The 18,434-nt window shown below is 40.0% G+C and overlaps 1 protein-coding gene across 1 annotated transcript in view; it reads right to left on the bottom strand.

Annotated features, from left to right (window-relative positions):
* LOC122796791 (dynein axonemal heavy chain 5-like) overlaps positions 1–18,434 on the bottom strand; it is a 2,204,633-nt gene that overhangs the window by 1,701,468 nt on the left and 484,731 nt on the right. The window contains exons 15-17 of the mRNA XM_044065521.1: positions 11,571–11,744; positions 11,214–11,303; positions 686–841 (exon numbers count right to left, since the gene is read on the bottom strand). Coding sequence (XP_043921456.1) covers positions 686–841; positions 11,214–11,303; positions 11,571–11,744 — 420 coding nt within the window. The remainder of the gene's footprint in view (positions 1–685; positions 842–11,213; positions 11,304–11,570; positions 11,745–18,434) is intronic.

Raw genomic sequence — 18,434 nt, forward strand, 5'->3', positions numbered from 1 at the left:
ATCAAAATCTCAATAAACTAGGACATAAGTAGCTGATAACTTTCACAGAGTTTCACAGTCTATTGCATTGCATTCATACCAGTTCAGCAATTCAAATGGCATTAACAAGTACCTGTTTTAATTAATTTTGGGGTGAATAACAGTAGAGAATTCTCAGTACTTACCCGAGAAAAGAAACTCCCCTACTGTTACTTTTAGCTGTATACTCTGAATTCTGATATTGCCCTGGTAATATTTCAGTTTGGCATTAGATTGGTCATATCTCTGCTGAAATGTCACTCCATTCAGTTTCTTCCAGAACAGTATAATTAGAGAAACAGCCCTTTTTTAAAATGTCAGGACTTCCTTAGTGGGCCATAAAGTCATTTAAAAAAGACCAAAAACACTGAAGAACAGCGAATGTCAAACATCATTTTCTCCTTTAAAGTTTTACCTTGCAGGAGGGCAGGCCTTCCTGCACCCCTTGATGTGGGAGCATTACCCCCACACTCCCCAATCTTATACTGTACCAACTCTGAGATTACCATATGTGGATAAAAAGGAATATACTGGGAAACAGCAATCTCAGACGTAGTATATGTGCGTCTGAATTTTTGGTCATTCAGTCTCACTCTTCCAGGACTCACATGAATGAGTCTAAGAATTTCAAATGGTTACCAAAGAAAAACAATAAAAATTGTTTTACCTTAGTTTCTGGATGCCTAACCAAAAGTGAAGCCAGTAGTCCACTTCTGGCAATGTCAGCACATTTGCACCATCCTCTGTGATAAAGTAACTCAAATTCCACAAGAACTGATGCCATGTTGTTGTAGTTCCGAATGACCTTCTTCATTTCAGGAGTCTAGATGTTAGAAAAAAATCAACAACAGCATGTCACAGATGGTCATGAGATTGACTTATTGCATTCTGACATTGCTAAATACAGCCATGCAAACATGAGAAAGATTCTAATTATTTATACTTGTGCTATATTGTGTGTCCAATTCGTGTGTGTGTGTGTGTGTGTGTGTGTGTGTGTGTGTGTGTGTGTGTGTGTGTGTGTGTGTGTGTGTGTGTGTGTGTGTGTGTGTGTACATATATATAGTCACAATTCAAACTACTAACAGTTCAGTATGCAGATGGTGTGAACTGCAGTATCAGAATGCAGATACAGGTAAGCATGTTTGTGCAAGTGTTAGGGTTAGAGTAAGGGTTATGTAAGGTGATAGCTTCAGTGTGGTGCATATTTGTTGGTGTATGCTTCAGTGTTTGAGCTTGTTGTGTTTAGCAGTAGTGTAACAGAAAGGGTTTTTTTTAAGCTGTCCTGCCCACCTTACTAATATGTGCTGACTGTTAACTCTAGCCCCAACCTGCATCTACTTTAGAAAAACCCTTTTTGTTAGACTAACACTATTAATACAAACACTATCCTATGATATTGCTGTTTGTTATAATTTTTTTTGGTTTTGTTTTAGTTAAGTTTACTTGTTTTTGTGATTTATTTGCATTGAGATTTGAGTGTTTCGCGTTAGTATTTTGAGTTCTTTATTGTGATCTGTTGAAATTACAGGCTGCTAGTATTTTGATTTGTTGACATTATGAACTGTCTGTATTTTGAGTGTCTACATTCCGACTGTTGATATTTTGATATTCTCAAATATATCTACACACACACACACCTATATCTGTCTATCTATATACCCCAACTCTGGTAAAAAAAGTAGGGAAAGAGCAAATTTGGTTTCACTGAATCAAGTTTGAAGCAGAAATGCTTTGCATGTTTTGAATTCGAAAACTGAATGAGTTGCCACATTCTCGTTACTGTAGTTCATCTTATGCATAAAATACATTTCATTTGCTTTAAAAGTGTTTCTTAAACTTTGAAAAATTGCCAGCATCATGCCTAAATAACTATTATCAAGCAAGGTACTGACTTGCAACCTGACTCATAGTGGCCTAATACTCTTCTTTCATCCTTAACCAAAATTCTAGAGAAAGATGCTGATATGCAAGTACAGATACATATAAAGACATATAGCCTGTTTTCAGACCACCAGCGTAGGCCTGGAAATAGTCATGAAACACTTATCACCAGTTTATTCTCATTGATAAATTGCTACAATCCATGAAATCAGGGAAGCTTTCTGGGACGGTTCATCAATCTCTCTTAAGCATTCAAGTCCATGAACTGTCATTTATTAGTTAATAAGTTTGAAATTCCTGATTTGAGCAAAAATACATTACATGGCTTTCAAATTATTTACAAAACCAGATTTTCTTTCTGTAACTTTACTAGATCAAGACCAGAGACCCTCTATGATCTGTTATTGGAGCCCCACTATTTGCTTCATGTGTTAATGCATTTGCATCATGTCTGTACAACAATAGCATGCTTCTGTGCATAGACGGCATTATTAGGTATATACAGGGAACTCCCCTTCTCTGATAAGGCACTTCCCGCTAACATACTCACTCAGCTCTGTCATGGTGTTGAACAGGTAGGACTTAGATATAATGTGAGTACAAATAAATCTGTGCATGTAGGAGATGTTACTGTCATTGGTCCAGACAGGTGAGGTTACTAGAAAACATAAAAAGTTACAAATATCTGGGGTTTATACTTTACCCTGTGCTTAGTTTTACAGCTCATGTTCAGAATATGGGAAATAAAATATCATCTATTTTGCACACTCCTCAACTATCTTGTATTCTTTACTTGTTTTAAGACTGAGCAGGGCAGATATTCTACTGGAAAAGGGTGCTCTTTTTTGTCTATTTGTCCCCTTAGTTATTATTAGTGTAGCCAAACAGATTTTCACTTTTAAACAAAATGCAAAACTGAAATTATAAAATTAATAAACAGCTATCAAAAGTTACTAAACTGATAAACTAGAGAAACTTTAAACAATTCAACAATTCAAGATCTTTTTATCTTAATAGGTTCATAGGTTCATAGGTTGATACTAGGCTATTGGCCCTAGGGCCTATACAAGCCTAGCCATAACAATTCCCTGGATATTTCTTCCGACAATATTTACTTCTCTGGACCTCTGTGTAGCAGGGCGACTGACATGATCCCCGGGGTGATTTTCCTATCTCCCATCAAGTCGTCAAGGTTCCTTTTGAAGAGGGCCAAGGAGGCGCTCTGCTTGACATGTATGGTCAGTCTATTCCAGAGTATGGGGAGTCTCTGGGTCAGGAACCTATCCCTCCAGCATGTTTTGTTCATTGTGATGACAAAGTTTAGATCCCTGGAGCGTGTGGCTTTGAGGGATTGGGATTTCTTTAAGTGGAGCATGTACAACAGCTCAGGGTTTGACATGACCTTGTATGTTAAGCAGAGATCACCTCTGAGTAGACGATATGCCACAGAGTATAGCTGGAGTTTTTTTAGACGGTCAGCATATGGCATCTGCTTTAGGCCTGTGATTCTTTTAATGAGGTATTTCTGTGGCCTTTCCAGCTGTTGCAGATGTCTTGTGAGGTACATTCCAAACAGGGCATTATACTCTATAAAGGGTCTAATGAGAGATGTGTACAGTGGGACAATGACCTCCTTTTTTCTGAATGAAAAGCCCTTAGTGATAAGGTGTGCCACATAGAAGGATTTCCTGACTGTTGTGGCGATGTGGTTATCGAAAGTGAGACCACTGTCCACTTGTGTCCCTAAGTCTCTCATCACACTTTCGATGTTTAGTGTACTACCACCTATGTGTTAATTCATGGGTACATGTTTTTTCCAAAGGGGATAACTATACATTTCTTGCCATTAAGCTTGAGCCCATGGCTCTGGCATCAGGCATCTGTTTCTGTAAGGCCCTTTTGTAGAATATCCACATCATTTGGGTATTCAATAATGGCTCCCAGTTTGCAGTCATTTGTGAACTTTGTTAGCCAGAGTCCCTTAGTGTTGGCCTGTACTTCAGAGAAGTAGATGCCAAACAAGAGTGGTCCCAGGACTGAACCCTGAGGTACTCCATGTGTCACTTGTCTGGAGCTGGATTTGGAGTCGGCTACTTTTACAGTCTGGGTTCTGTCAGTAAGCCAGTTGGCAACCCATTGAGTGATGTAGGGATTTATGCCCAGCTTAGTAAGTTTATGTATGATTCCAGAGTGGGGGATGGTGTTGAAGGCCTTGGCGAGGTCCAGATAGGCTGTGTGGACCGCCTTACCCTCGTCCACAGCTCTCTAGACTGATTTGAAGAAGTCGATCAGATTCAGGAGACAAGATCGGCCCTTCACAAACCCAAACTGGGTGGGGTCCAGTGTTTCAGTGTTTAAAGGTTGCCAATGTCTTTGTTTATAAGTTCCATGATAATGCGTTCCATGCCCTTGCAGATCAGGCTTGTCAGACGGATGGGACGGTAGTTCTCAGGATCCAAGGCAGATCCCCCCTTGCGGAGTGGGATAACTTTAGCTGTGCACCACTCAGTGGGCACAAAGCCTGAGATGAGACTATGATTAAACATGACACTTAGGTGAGGTGCCAGTTCATTTTGTAGTTCATGTAGTACACAGCCTGGTATGTCATCTGGTACCATGGATGCTGTATTCTTAGCTTTGGTGAGTGCGGTTTCTACCTGTGTGGCTGTGATTAAAGGAATTTGGCAATCTTTTGGTATTGAGATGGGCCCTTTTGGGGGTGAGAGGGGGGTGAAGTTGGCACTAAATTGACCTGCCAGGATATTGGCAATATCCTTGGGATCAGTATATTTAATGCCATTCTGTTGTAGCTCAGAGCAGATCTGAGCATTGCCATTTAGATTCTTGACATAACTATAGAATGCCTTGTGGTTGTCTTTGGAATCTTTGGCAATTTTATTTTCGTAACTAGCTTTTCAGGATTTTATGAAGGATCTCAGCTTCTTACTGAGGCTGGTGAGGGAGTTTTTTGCATCCTGGGATTTTCCTCTTTTCTGCAACAGTTTCTTCCTTCTGTTGTATAATTTGTTTATAGCAGGGGCCACCAGATTGGCTTCCTTTTTTTGGAGAACAGCATCTTGGTTCTATTTGGGATGGCACGATTCATGCATGAGTGGATGTGCTCGTACAGTGCCTTAGTGTAGAATTCTGCAGTCGAACTTTCAGATCCCATCTGCATGGGTGTCGTGAAGTTTGTCACTTCTGACTTCAGTAGCATGAAGTTGGCTTTGAAGAAGTTTTTTAAGGAGGTTTCCTTACTGGAGGGTGGGGGTGTGATGTGGATGTCAAGGGTGATTTGCTTATGGTCAGACCTGACCAATGAGGGGGTGATCACTGGTGTGGAGCATCTATCTCCCATGTTGGTAATGACCAGGTCTAGGATATTGGAGCCCCTGGTGGGACAATGGATTAGTTGATCCAGGACATTGGAATTTATGAATTCCAAGAACCGTTGGGAAAAGGACTTGGTACCCGAGTAATTTTCCCAGTTAATGGCAGGGTAGTTGAAATCACCCAGTATTAGGGTGTTTGGTTGTATCTTAATATTTTCCAATATGTTTAGAAAGGTGTAGTGAGAATCTTGGGGCATGGTGGGGGATCTCTAGCAAGCTACAATTTGGATTGCAGTCTTACCTAGTGCTAGTTGCACCTGAAGAATTTCAGACGCATTGTGTTGGGCAACTAGCCTGGAGGTGTGAATATCTTTGGTGAATATGGACAATCCTCCACCTTTAGTGTTTCAGTCTTGGTTTTGTGGCCAAAAAGTGTGGTAAGAGTTGTAGCCTGGTATTGCAGGGGTGCTCTCTGGAGTCTTGAACCAGGTCTCAGTTACTGCACAGATATTGATGTTCTCCATTTTAGGAGTGCTTCGAGAGAGTGCATTTTGAGGTTTAGACTTCTAGCATTGAATAGCATTACCTTCAGATTTTGCATGCTTGTATCTGTTACAGTGGTGGTTTTATCCTTTGAACCTTGCCTAAAAAGGCACTACAGAGGTGGCAAGAGCTTTAGCCAGTAACCTGAATCCCAGGGGTGACAGGTGCAGACCATCTCTGGCAAAGCATCATGGCTTGTCGATCATGTCTTCCCAGGCAGACAGATACTGGATCCCCTTTGAATGACACCAGAAGCTTAGCCAATTGTTGAAGTCAATCATTGTGTCCTTATACTGTGGTATCATTCTGGTCGAAGGCAGGATGCTACTCAGGGCTAGGGTCATACCTGCCTGGGCCACATGATCCAAAAGCTCTTCCATGTCTCTTTTCATGTAGTCCAGGGAGGTACGTCTCAAGTCATTCACTCCAGCATGGACAATGACAGAGTCGTATTTGTACTTGTTGTGGAATGACTTGAGTGCATGCGTTATGTGGCGGATCCTGGCACCCGACAGGCAGCTGACTGTAATTTTCTCCTTGTTCAGCCTGGTGAGTGGGACATCAGTGTACCTGACTATAGAGTCACCTATGACTAAAGTGTTAGGTACATTGACTTGCCTTAGGGGCTGTTGTTGGGTGGCACACTGGTGTTGTGAGCTATGTGTCACTTTGGTTGTGACTTGTGTTTGTCTGCGTTTCAGCTTCGGAGGTCCTTGTTGCTTGGGCAGGTTAATGTTAAGGGCCTCCGCATATGTGGGTTTAGTGTTGCTATGTGTGCGAGTTGATGGTGTGGGTTTTAAAGGGCTATGAGTTGCTTGAGGTGTAGTGCAGGTGTTAACCTTCTCCTCTTGACTGTCTAGCACAATCTTTTTATTTTTTCTGTTATTATCTGCTTCTGGAACAATACTTTCCAAAACCACGACTGTTCTTTTTTAATATGAGTTGATACTTAATAATTTACCCAAGTTTTACATGAAAATCATTTGAAAATATGTGGCTCCCTCCACTAAGCTTGCATATTAATTATGTAATTGTACTGACACTGGCAAAAGGCTGTGATGTCACAGGCAGATTTTTTATTCATCTGATAACCAAGTAACTGAACTAGCTTGTCTCAGATCCATTTCAGCCATGACTCAAGTCACAAGGGCAAGAGTATATGTAGCATAAAAAGTAACCATTTAGAGTACTTTGGCAGCCTGCATCTACTGAGGAAAGGAAAGAAGGCTGGACAAAACCCCATGCAAACATGAGGAGCAATTGCAAACCATACAGATGGGACTGGAGGATAATGATGAACCCTGGAGCAGTGAACCACAGTTCTGACCTCAGACTCACTAAAGCACAGTGCACAATGATAAAATATTAAAATAACTGCTGCCACATTTTCACATTAGTTTGACAATAGCAGCAAAACTTCACTTTAGTAGAGCTAGTAGTCCTATCCCCAAGTGCCATCTTTGTAGTCGCATACATCTCTGCCCAGGAAGTCACCACATTAATACATTTATGTTTTTGTTAGGTCTTAGTTTTAGAATAGTCATCATAATTTGTCAACTTGTTTTCTTTTGTTTATAATATTGAACTGTAAAATACTTCAGATTTTTAAGTGTCTTATTAATTAAATAAACCATTTTTTAATAATGAATGGGATAACTTGTGCATGCAGTCTCCCTGATAGTTGTTTTAAGTTAAATAAAACAAATGCTTAACACTTTTAAACCTATGAATGAAGCACTTATAAACACAGTTTGCTAGTTACAGAAACATGCCTTACTATGGACGATACAGACCACTTGGAAATCCCAGATTACTCATTCCTCTGCCTACAGAACAAACTAATAAGCATATTTTAACCAATATTTTATTTATTACTTACTCACCACTCATAAAAAATGTTTTATATTTGCTCCCTGCTTTCTTTAAGAAATATACTAAAACATAGCATCTCTGCAATGTTAATCGCATTTTTTTAATTCAAAGACCAGTAATATGCAAACAAAAATAAAGAAAAAGCAAATAGACATGGACATCTCTTAATACTACAGCTGAAGATGCAGCTTGGATGGATGGAAACAAAATATAATTTATTGTTTTACTCAGCTTTATCTGAGATGGTAAAGTATTTTAATTCTGTAACTCAACCAGTACAGATACATACACACACACACACACACACACACACACACACACACACACACACACACACACACACACACACACGCACACACACACACACACACATGTACACACACAGCAAACTGGTGTTTAAACTGCAACTGTAGTACTTGTAAGTACCCATAAACTGGGTTATCTAATCTGCAGTCTAATTCCATCACTTTGTTTTCCAAACCAGGTTGTTATAAAAGAAGAATTCCATTGCTGGCTAATTAAGAATTAAAATGTATGTAAGATGCAACCATTGTTTATGCTGCTTTTAAATAGAAATGCAGGCATATGAAACAGAAGATCACAGACCTGACATATCATCATCTTCTTTCGGCTGTTCCCGTAAGGGGTTGCCACAGCGGATCATCTGTTTCCATTTCTTCCTGTCCTCTGCATCTTGCTCTGTCACACCAACCACCTGCATGTCCTCTCTCACCACATCCATAAACCTTATCTTAGGCCTTCCTCTTTTCCTGTTACCTGGTAGCTTCATCCTTAGCATCTTTTTCCCAATATACTCAGCATCCCTCTTCAGCACATGTCCAAACCAATGTAATCTTGCCTCTCTGGCTTTGTCTCCAAACCTTCCAACCTGGGATGACCCTCCAATATACTTATTCCTAATCCTGTCCACCCTCGTCACACCCAGTGCAAATCTTAAGATCTTTAACTCTGCCACATCCAGCTCTAACTCCTGCCTTTTTGTCAGTGCCACTGTCTCCAACCCATATAACATAGCTGGTCTTACTACCCTCTTGTAAACCTTCCCTTTCACTCTTACTGTTACTTGTCTGTCACAAATCACTCCTGACACTCTTCTCCACACACTCCATCCTGACATATGTGCCTCTTTATTGCAGTTAGCCCTTTACAGGTGTTCCTCCCATCACCTTCTCTATCTCCCCCAAACCCATGGTCCCAAAGCCTCTAAAACTCATCCACTAACCCATGTCCACCACTTCTTCCACAAGTGTATTCCAACTGCCCATTACCATTGTAGAGAAGAAATGTTGCCTCATCTCATTATGAACATAATACTACTGTCCTCTCCTCCCATCCTAAGATTACAACTCAAAACTTCTCACTCTTTCTTCATAACACATTTCCTACAGCCACCTTATAGTCTTTGTTGCATTTCTCTGTGCCATCTCCACCAGTTCATTTTGTTTTGTTAAATGGCCTCCAGAACTGGGCACAGTACTCCAGTTGTGCCTTGCATAGCAGCATTCTGACCTCCTCATTCCTTGATTTAAATCCTCTCCCTTCATATTCCAATATTCTGTCTGACATCACCACCACTTTCTCACATTGCTGTTTGGATTTATTCTGGACTTTATCAGAATATCCAAATATTTCATCACCACCACCCTCGGGTCTATATTATTAGTTCGAATGCAGAATTGTCCAAACGCCGAAACTTCGAACTGGAAAGTTTGAAATCTCAAAATAGCGAAGCCGCGGAACACCAAATTTTTTCTCAGGGAAAAAATTTGGTGGGCCATTTCCGCGGCTTTGCTATTTCCTCCACTGTGGTGTGATCTCGGAGTTGGTATATTTAAGTAAGGGGTGTGGGGGGCACAGCTCCCCACATTGGGGGGGGTGAAGAGTTTGAAGTGTTCGTTTTTTTTTTCATTTTGTACCAGTACAGCAATTTTTTTTTCCCTGGGAAAAAAATCGCTGTTCTCTGAGTCTTCGAAGTTCTTGCATTTCAAACTTCTGGGTTTGATATTTACATAGTCGAACTTATGACAGTTCGACTATGTGATATAGACCCATCACCCCCACCCTACCCCTGACCCACCATTTTGATATTCTCACCCTGTTTTTATTTTTTTTTTCCAGATTTTTTTAACAGAATCTTAACTGTCATCAATCAGTCTACCTATCCAATCTGTTTATCTCTTATACTGGATCCACTCACCTATATCAATGTGTTTATCTCTTATACTAGATCCACTCACCTATATCAAACTGTTTTATATCTTTTACTGGATCCACTCACCTATATCAATCTATTTATCTCTTATACTGGATCCACTCACCTATATCAATATGTTTATTTTTATACTAGATCCACTCACCTATATCAATCTGTTTATCTCTTATACTAGATCCACTAACCTGTAGAAATCTGTTTATCTCTTATACTGGATCCACTCATTTATATCAATCTGTTTATCTCTTATACTGGATCGACTCACCTATACTTCAGTCCCCAGCTTGGAGTCCTGTGAGAAAATGGTCCATCATATTTTCAGTCATTAATGACATGCCAAGAACGTACTGGCATCTATATCACCCCACTGAATTCTTCCATCTTTCTACATAATTCCCTCTGACTATCACATTACACTGCATGCTTTCTAGCCATCATTTTGCACCGCCAAATCAATCCCACCCATCTCTACTTAGTCAAAATGTCCTGTTATGTGAAGCCATGCTGATGACATACCTAAAGTCCAAATATAACATATCCAAGCTATTCTCTTATTAGCTTTCTTGGTCATACAGTTAGAACTGCAGCAGGCTAGTTTGATGAATGGCCATGATGTCACATTGGCTAGCATCCTGCAGGCAATTGCTAGCCACAGATTTCATTTGCTCTGCCTTAAAATCCTTGCTACAAGAATAACTTGACTAAAAGGGATGTGAGATTCATCAATGTATACAATTCAATACCTCTCCTGTCAAACCATTCAGCCCCTCCCCCAAGAATATTCTCCTGGAGAAGACTCATTTTTATTATTCCAGTGGTATATTAAGTAGGCATGGCAATGGCTATTTCAACAGCTCTATCAGCCCTATTGAATGTCTTTGGGGAGCTCCATGCATTACCTCAAATGTTATTCTCTCAGAAACTCAATCTCTCTAACCATCTATTTCAATCATATTTCCTCATTTGTCCATTTCTTGTTATCTGCCTGAAGGATAGTACCACACTGGCATGTTTGCTTTATTTTTCTATGTGAATAATGAAGAGAAACATACATTAAAGGTCTCCACATGCTCCAAAGCATCATGGTGTTTCTTTTCCTTATCCAGTAATACACTTACCCAAATCAGTTGTACAGAAAAAAATTTAATAACTTTCTCTGATCCATTACTTAACTGCCTTATCCGATTTTCAGAAAGATTGCACTGTCTTCACCAACTACTTATTTTGAAATTTTGTATAATAAAAAAGTGTATTATCATAAGGGTAAACAGATGGCTATAGTACAAAACTGGATATTTTTACTTCACTTACTAGCAAAGATAAATTCATACCTTCAATATTTCAGTTTTATTTCGGAGGAACTTCATTGGGTAGTCTATTTTTCTGAATAGCTGTCTAGCCCACATAATTTTTCCTGAAACCTGTAGCAGTAAGAGGAAAAAAGCTATGTTTAGGCATATTTTGCAATCTGACTAATTAAAAGTAATAATGTGTCTAAAAAATGCCAACAAAAATCAGTCCCTGGCTCAAATTATTATATCCCTAAGATTTGTTCTATAATGGCCTGTAGTCCAGAACATAGAATGCTGCTGTTGTTGTTTTATTCTAGTTAATGTGAGTCAAGTTTTTAAAAATATTTACTTTCATTTTCTTTTTCAAACACAGTTTTTATACTATACTATGCTTACAGGCGGCATGTTCCGAGGTAGAGGTGGATTATCTTTTTGCTTTTGGTACAGTTTGCGAACCAGATCCAGGTCTCGGTTGTATCTCTGTATAACTGCCATATACTTGTCTGTGAAGTCAAGCTGTGTCTTGCCGATGTGTTCAAGTTTGATCAAAATGTTGATCATCCGTTCAGTCTAAAATATATTATGAAAATAGTTTGTTAAGTATGCAGCATGGTCATTCTTTCTATAGCATATCCACATGTCTTTAATTATATTTCTTAAGAAAATACTTATTTATTTTTCATTGAAATATCTGTGAGCATGATGGCATTTAAGTTGTAGCATATCTAGCATCAGCTTTCTGGCAGAGAAGAACAAACCCTGATTGTGACCCAAACAATCTCACTTACTGTCCCTGGCACTGGAAGAGCCAGTGAGGGTGCTGGCAGTGAGCTGCCAATGGCAAATCACCCATACTGAAAGAAGGGAAGCAGTCTGACCCAACTGTAGTGCTGCCATCTGCTGAAGAGATTTGTGCATTGCATGCAGCACAGGGACTGGGGACAATGCAGTTAGCCCTGCCAAGCTACATGTGTGAGACTGCATGCACTCATAGGGAAAGACATAGCAAACCCTGGTGTCTGCAGATGTGCACATCAAATATCAGCAAAGTAGTCTAGGTCAGAAAAATAAAAAATCCTATGGCCCTCATCACACTGATATGGAATGAATGAGCACATTCATGCAGGGGTTTAATGATCAGTAGGCATGGAGCAGAAAAAAAGAATAAAAAAAAGAAAAAACTGTGGAATAGTTAAAATGGTAATCTTTCAAAGCTATCACAACACAGCTGACAACTATGTGCATAATAACAAAACAATGAAACAGTAAACAATTTTGTTTCAGAATCTTACCTACATAATTAATGATTATACACAAGAATGATTACCTAATATTTCGTGAACATTTTTAGAAATGTAGTTGTTTCATCTTTAATCACCATTTTATATTTTACTGCTTCTGACTTATGCGTTAGTAAATCATGACCCAAACTAAGCAATTTTTCTACATGAGCAATTTGCTGTTACCAACAAGTTAAAGCATCAAAAGTCAGTAATGAATTATATCTCACCCACTCCCAAATGGGTATAAAGTATAAAGTCTGATAGAAGAATGCTGGTATTTCTAGCACATCAATATGGACTTTATGCTGTTCAAGCGAAGTATTAGAGTGAAAAAAATAAAATCAGTTGAATGAGTTCAGCAACCAACATAAGTGCACACAGACTACAGTAATGTCTTCAGCACTGCTGAATCTCAAGAATGGTTCCTCGGTGTAAAACACAAAATTCATCAATAATTACCTATACGATATACAAATGTCATTTTTTTTTTGCAGTTGTTGAGTAATGATACAGCATAATCCAAGTTACAAATAAAAATATATTGCACGACACAGCCGGACTACAAGCTGCTTTGTTATTCTTATCAACTTGCATGCCATTTGCGCTAGGTTGTCATAATGAACACACACCAACTTGTTGCATCTGAGGAGATAACAAATAAATATCAAGGATAGGTTTATGAGGGATACATAATAAACTGTAATTGTATGGTAAATAATGTTTTAAATAATCTAACTCAAAGTATGCAGTACACAGTTATTTTCTTCTACAAGTGCTTAGAACTGATTTAAGTCTAAATTACATGTGATATGTCATCCTTATCCAAGGACATGACATATTCAAAACCATCCTGCTTGGTCTTTATACAGCAGGTAATGCTATTAAAGGTATGTGGTTGTGTTCTGCTATATGAGTGGCTTGTACACCTGGTGCTACCCTAGGTTGTAAGTAATGAATTCTCAGCCACCTAAACTATACATAAGTTATGGAATAACCAAATACTAGCAGATTTCCTGTGTAATAAAAGGTTCAGAAGGATCTAAGGTATAAGAAGAAATAATCATAATGATATGTGCACAGGTTAGTACACAGCTGATAAGTATATTGTTAATAATTTTACAGTCAAGCTTTATCTTGTGAAGGCTTTTTATCCAGTTTGAAACACCATTTTCATACTCTGGCAAATACATCACAAATGCACATGAAATATAATTTCTCCATTCATAAATGACCTCTTAACAATTAATTTGCGTAAGTAACTGAAGTTATTAGTAAGATGTGTATCCCAGACTACAGATTACGGGATATCAATCTCATGACCGCCTACCATACACTATATAAAGTGCAATGCAATTTATCAACAAGACAGCAGCAAGCTACAAGTAGCTAACAGATTTCTTAGCATGCAGACTGATGCATGATATACCTAGGCTAAAGACAGCAAGTATGCTTTATTGGAAGATGAATACAATTTTAAACTCTGAAAGGTCTATGTGTGAGTACATGGCACAAAACCATTGTTGCAGCACAAGCTTCTTTAATTCTTCTTTTTTGTACTTCACATGTCAGATTGCAGAGTTGAATAAAAAACAACAAGCATTGAAAGACAATAATTGTCACCATCATTTCTAGAATTTTAACATTTCAAACCTGATTGTAACTGTTCTGTATCAAACGATGAACATTGTAAGCATATAATATTTATGCATGTCATTTCATTTCATTTTGTTGTGTGGGCAAGGAAAATCCCATTTGGAGTATCACACCTATCATGAGGTGATAATTATACCGACAAGGAGGACTTTGACCAGAACATTAAGGGAAATGAATTTCCTGTGCTTTTCTGTAAAGAGCAAGATCTTTTTGTCACACTATCAGAGACAGAGGAAAGAGAAAACACTGTTGCACTGTCAGCAGGTAACAAGTGGATTCATATTCTGGTAGTTCTGTGATGGATACTGCTAATATATGGTAGACAGACTTGGACAGTCACCCAGTGTTGGAACCTAATAGAGAAGATGTGATGGCTGAAGTCAAATCTGTTAACACGGGTGTATATCATATTGTCGAAGTCTGACAACTTTGAAGTGCTTAAGATCGAACTTGAATGTTCGAAATGTTAAAACGTCGAATGTCAAAAAAAAAAATTTAAAACCCAAAACAAAAAAAAAATGCTCTATACAGGGGGGCAAGCCCCCTGCACACCCCACACCCCCCTACTTAAATATACCAACTCCGAGATCGCACTACAGTGCAGCAAAGGGAGATCTTCCCTTCCTACACTTTATGGCAATCTCTACTATATGTTTCAAAGTTCTGACACTTTGAACATTTAAGTTCAACCTTTAGTGCTTCAAAGTTGTCAGATTTTGACATTATCATACAGACCCATTAACACAGAGATATATGCAGATGATGGTCCACTGACTTTCAAATAATCATTTGTGCAATAATATATTACATGAATAATATTGATACAGGATGGACTATGCACTTGTTTGCTGCTTTGAAGAACTTTTAGAGGGATAAACTGAGGATTCTAGCCAATCTGTGTCTCATTTTAAAACATAGATTATGGACCATGAAAGGAGTAACATTTTGAGGCTTGACAACAGGACACAAACATTGAGACATTGGAAGTGCAGTGCACTGACAATCATTAGAGGTAAGCTACTTAACTAAATCCCAAAACTGGAGTCCAAAATGGGAGGCATTATCAACAAAGTTAAGTTGAAGAAATGGAAAAGTTTTGGGTATATACTGAAAAATTTATTTTACGTATGTACTGCTTCTATGCTGTGCTGGATCCAAAGTCTTCTTAAGACACACAGTCTTGCTGTGCTGTTAAAATACCTCTCTCTGTCCCTCTCTCACATAACTGAACTACTACAATTGTTATATAGAGTGCTAGTCACGCACATAGATTTTGTTATTTCCTCTTTTTTGGCCTTCTGTGGGAAGTCACGTAGACTTTTCCCTTGTCCTGTCAGCAGTTCTGTTGATGTGAAAATGCACAAATGCACACAATCAGAATAACAGAAGTATGAAAGGAAACAAGAAGTTATGTACTCACCATAACATTTGATGTATGTAGTCCATCTCACCTCACATTCTCGCCCATGGGTTCGGAGCGACCATACTTTAGTTCTAAGTCTTTCAGTTGGCTGGGCTAAGATGGTATCCCATGCTGTACTGCTCTCTATCCCCAGATCTAATTTGCTGTGGGCACCAGCACTCACTCTCCATGGATAACAACACCTAAGGAAGGAAGAACAAACCAAGAATTAAGGGAATTCTGAAACCAGGCCTAACCTCTAGATCCTCCAGGATGGGGGAAAGTGGGGGGGTAAGTAAGAATGCAAGGCATGATGGACTACATACATCGAACATTATGGTGAGTACATAACTTCTTGATGTTATGTAGTCCAATCTCGCCTACATTCTTACCCGTGGGACAGCGTCCCCAGCACCTTAATCCTGGGAGGCTCAGTGGAATATACTCTTGAGCACTGTGGAACCAAAGGAAGACCTGCCTCTAGATACCACATCTAACTTGTAGTGAGTAACAAAGGTGTGAGGAGATGCCCAAGTAGCCGCAGCACAAATTTCATCCATAGACAATCTGGCCTGAAAATCTGTAGACGTAGATACAGACCGGGTAGAGTGAGCCTTCACTCGGAACGATAAAGCTCTTCCCCCTGAAGTATAAATGAAAGAAATACTACTGAAAATCCACCTAGACAATGTGACTTTGGAAACAGGAGACCCAAATCTGTTTTCCAAAAATGAAACAAGCAACTGATCAGATTTTCTGAGGTCCTTCGTTCTGTGCAAATAAAATCATAATTGTCTGTGCACATCCAACTGATGAAATTTGAATTCTGCCTTGTTCGAGAACTGAGGAAAAAACACTGGTAATTCAATGGATTGGTTAAGGTTACTAACTGATGCTACTTTGGGAAGAAAGGAAGGATTTGGTCTGAGAGAAGCCCTGTCCTTATAAAAAATCAAATAAGGTGGTTTCATTGATAAAGCTTGAAGCTCCGAAACACGTCTGGCTGACATGATGGCTACCAAAAAGACAGTCTTCCAAGTTAAGAATTTTAAATCACAAGTGGCTACAGGCTCAAAGGGGAGTGAAGTAAGACCCTGTAGAACAAAGTCCCAAGGCATAGCAGGTTCAGAGACAGGAGGACGAAGCAACAGAGTGCCTTTCCGGAAAGCCTTACAAAGTCTATGTGCCATTAGACTAGGTTCATCTGCGACGTGAAAGGTAGAAATTGTCACCAACTGGACTTTAATGGTTGCAGCAGCTGATCCCTGGTTGAAAAGCATAGAGAGGAACTCCAATTCTGACGAAATTGGAGCTGTGTAAGGGTCAATCTGTTTGGCATGTGCCCAGATGGAAAATCTCTTCCATTTGCTGTAATAAATCTTCCTGGTCGAAGGTTTATGACAGGAAGATAGAATATGAACCACATCCGGCAACAAATGGTGAAGACTTACTAATGACAGAAGTGGAGTAGCTAAGCTGTCAACCGGAGGGTCCAAAGAGAGGGATGGAGCTACCCTGACATATGAGTCAGTAAGTCTGGTTGTGGGTCCAGAATCCAAGGAGTGTCCATGAGATAGGGATGGAGAAAGGGGAAACAAATTTGATGAGGCCAGTGTGGAGCAATCAGAATCATTTTGCTTCCCAAGGATTGCGCTTTCTGAATAACCTTTGACAGCAAAGGAACCGGAGGGAAGGCATATAGTAGACCGTAGGGCCAATCGTGGACTAGAGTGTCCCTGGGTGACTCCCCCTGAGGGGGGAAAAGGGTGAAGTAGCTGCTGCATTTGGCATTGAAGAGGCTGGCAAAAAGGTCGCAGTAAGGCTGACTCCACCTGCAGAAAATCTGCTCCACAACTTGACAGTTCAGGGACCACTCGTGAGGCATCAGAATAGCTCTGCTTAGCCTGTCTGTGATCACATTGGACTTCCCTGGAATGTGCGTTGCTACCAGAAAACATTGGGAAGACACTGCCCACTGCCACACTCGCATGGCCTCTCTGCAAAGGGGATACGACTTGGTTCCTCCCTGTTTGTTCAGATACCATACCACCGACATATTGACTGAGTGGATTGCAATAGTCCCGAGAGGAAGAAAGCTCTGAAGTGCTTGCAACACTAGTAGCACTGCTCTCATCTTCAGGACATTGATATGCAGATGCATCTCGTGCTCTTGCCAAGTGCCTTGGACTGTTCTGCCTAGATAATGCCCCCCCCATCCAATCTGGGAGGCATCCATGGTCACCGTGGCAACCGGAGGCGAAGGAACGAAGGGTTTTCCCGCATTGAGGTTGTCGGTGTGAAGCCACCAACTGAGATCCTGTCTGCACCTGTCTGTGAGCAGAATAGGGTGAGAAAGTGGAAGCTGTTGAAGAGACCACTGGGCAAAGAGTAGCCACTGAAGGACCCTCATATGTAATCTTGCCAGGGGAACTAACATAATCATAGCAGCCATCATCCCCAACAATTGGAGGACCAATCTTTCCTTCACTCTCCTCAGAGGGAGCAAGGCGTAAATCTGTTGTTGTAAAACACTGATTCTTTCCTGTGGTAAAAACGCCCGCATGAGCACGGTCTCTAATTCGGTGCCTATAAAGGTGACATGCTGCGAGGGCAACAAGGCAGATTTTTTCCAGTTCAAGGTGATGCCTAACTGTTGACATAGGTTGATAGTGGCGTCTCTGGTCTGAAGTAGCAGATGCCTGGTGGTGGCAGTAAGGAGCCAGTCATCCAGGTATGGAAACACCTGAAATCCCTGATGTCTCAAGTGAGCAGTCACCACTGCTATGCATTTGGTAAATACCCTGGGGGCTGTGGTGAGACCAAAGGGCAGGGCTCGAAAATGAAAGTGACTGGCTCCCAGCCAGAAGCATAGGTGACTTCTGGATGCCCTGTCCATCTTTATGTGGTAGTAAGCATCCTTGA

This window comes from Protopterus annectens, chromosome 3.part0 (genome assembly GCF_019279795.1).
Source record: "Protopterus annectens isolate FY-2018-M chromosome 3.part0, PAN1.0, whole genome shotgun sequence".
Lineage (NCBI taxonomy): Eukaryota > Metazoa > Chordata > Ceratodontiformes > Protopteridae > Protopterus > Protopterus annectens.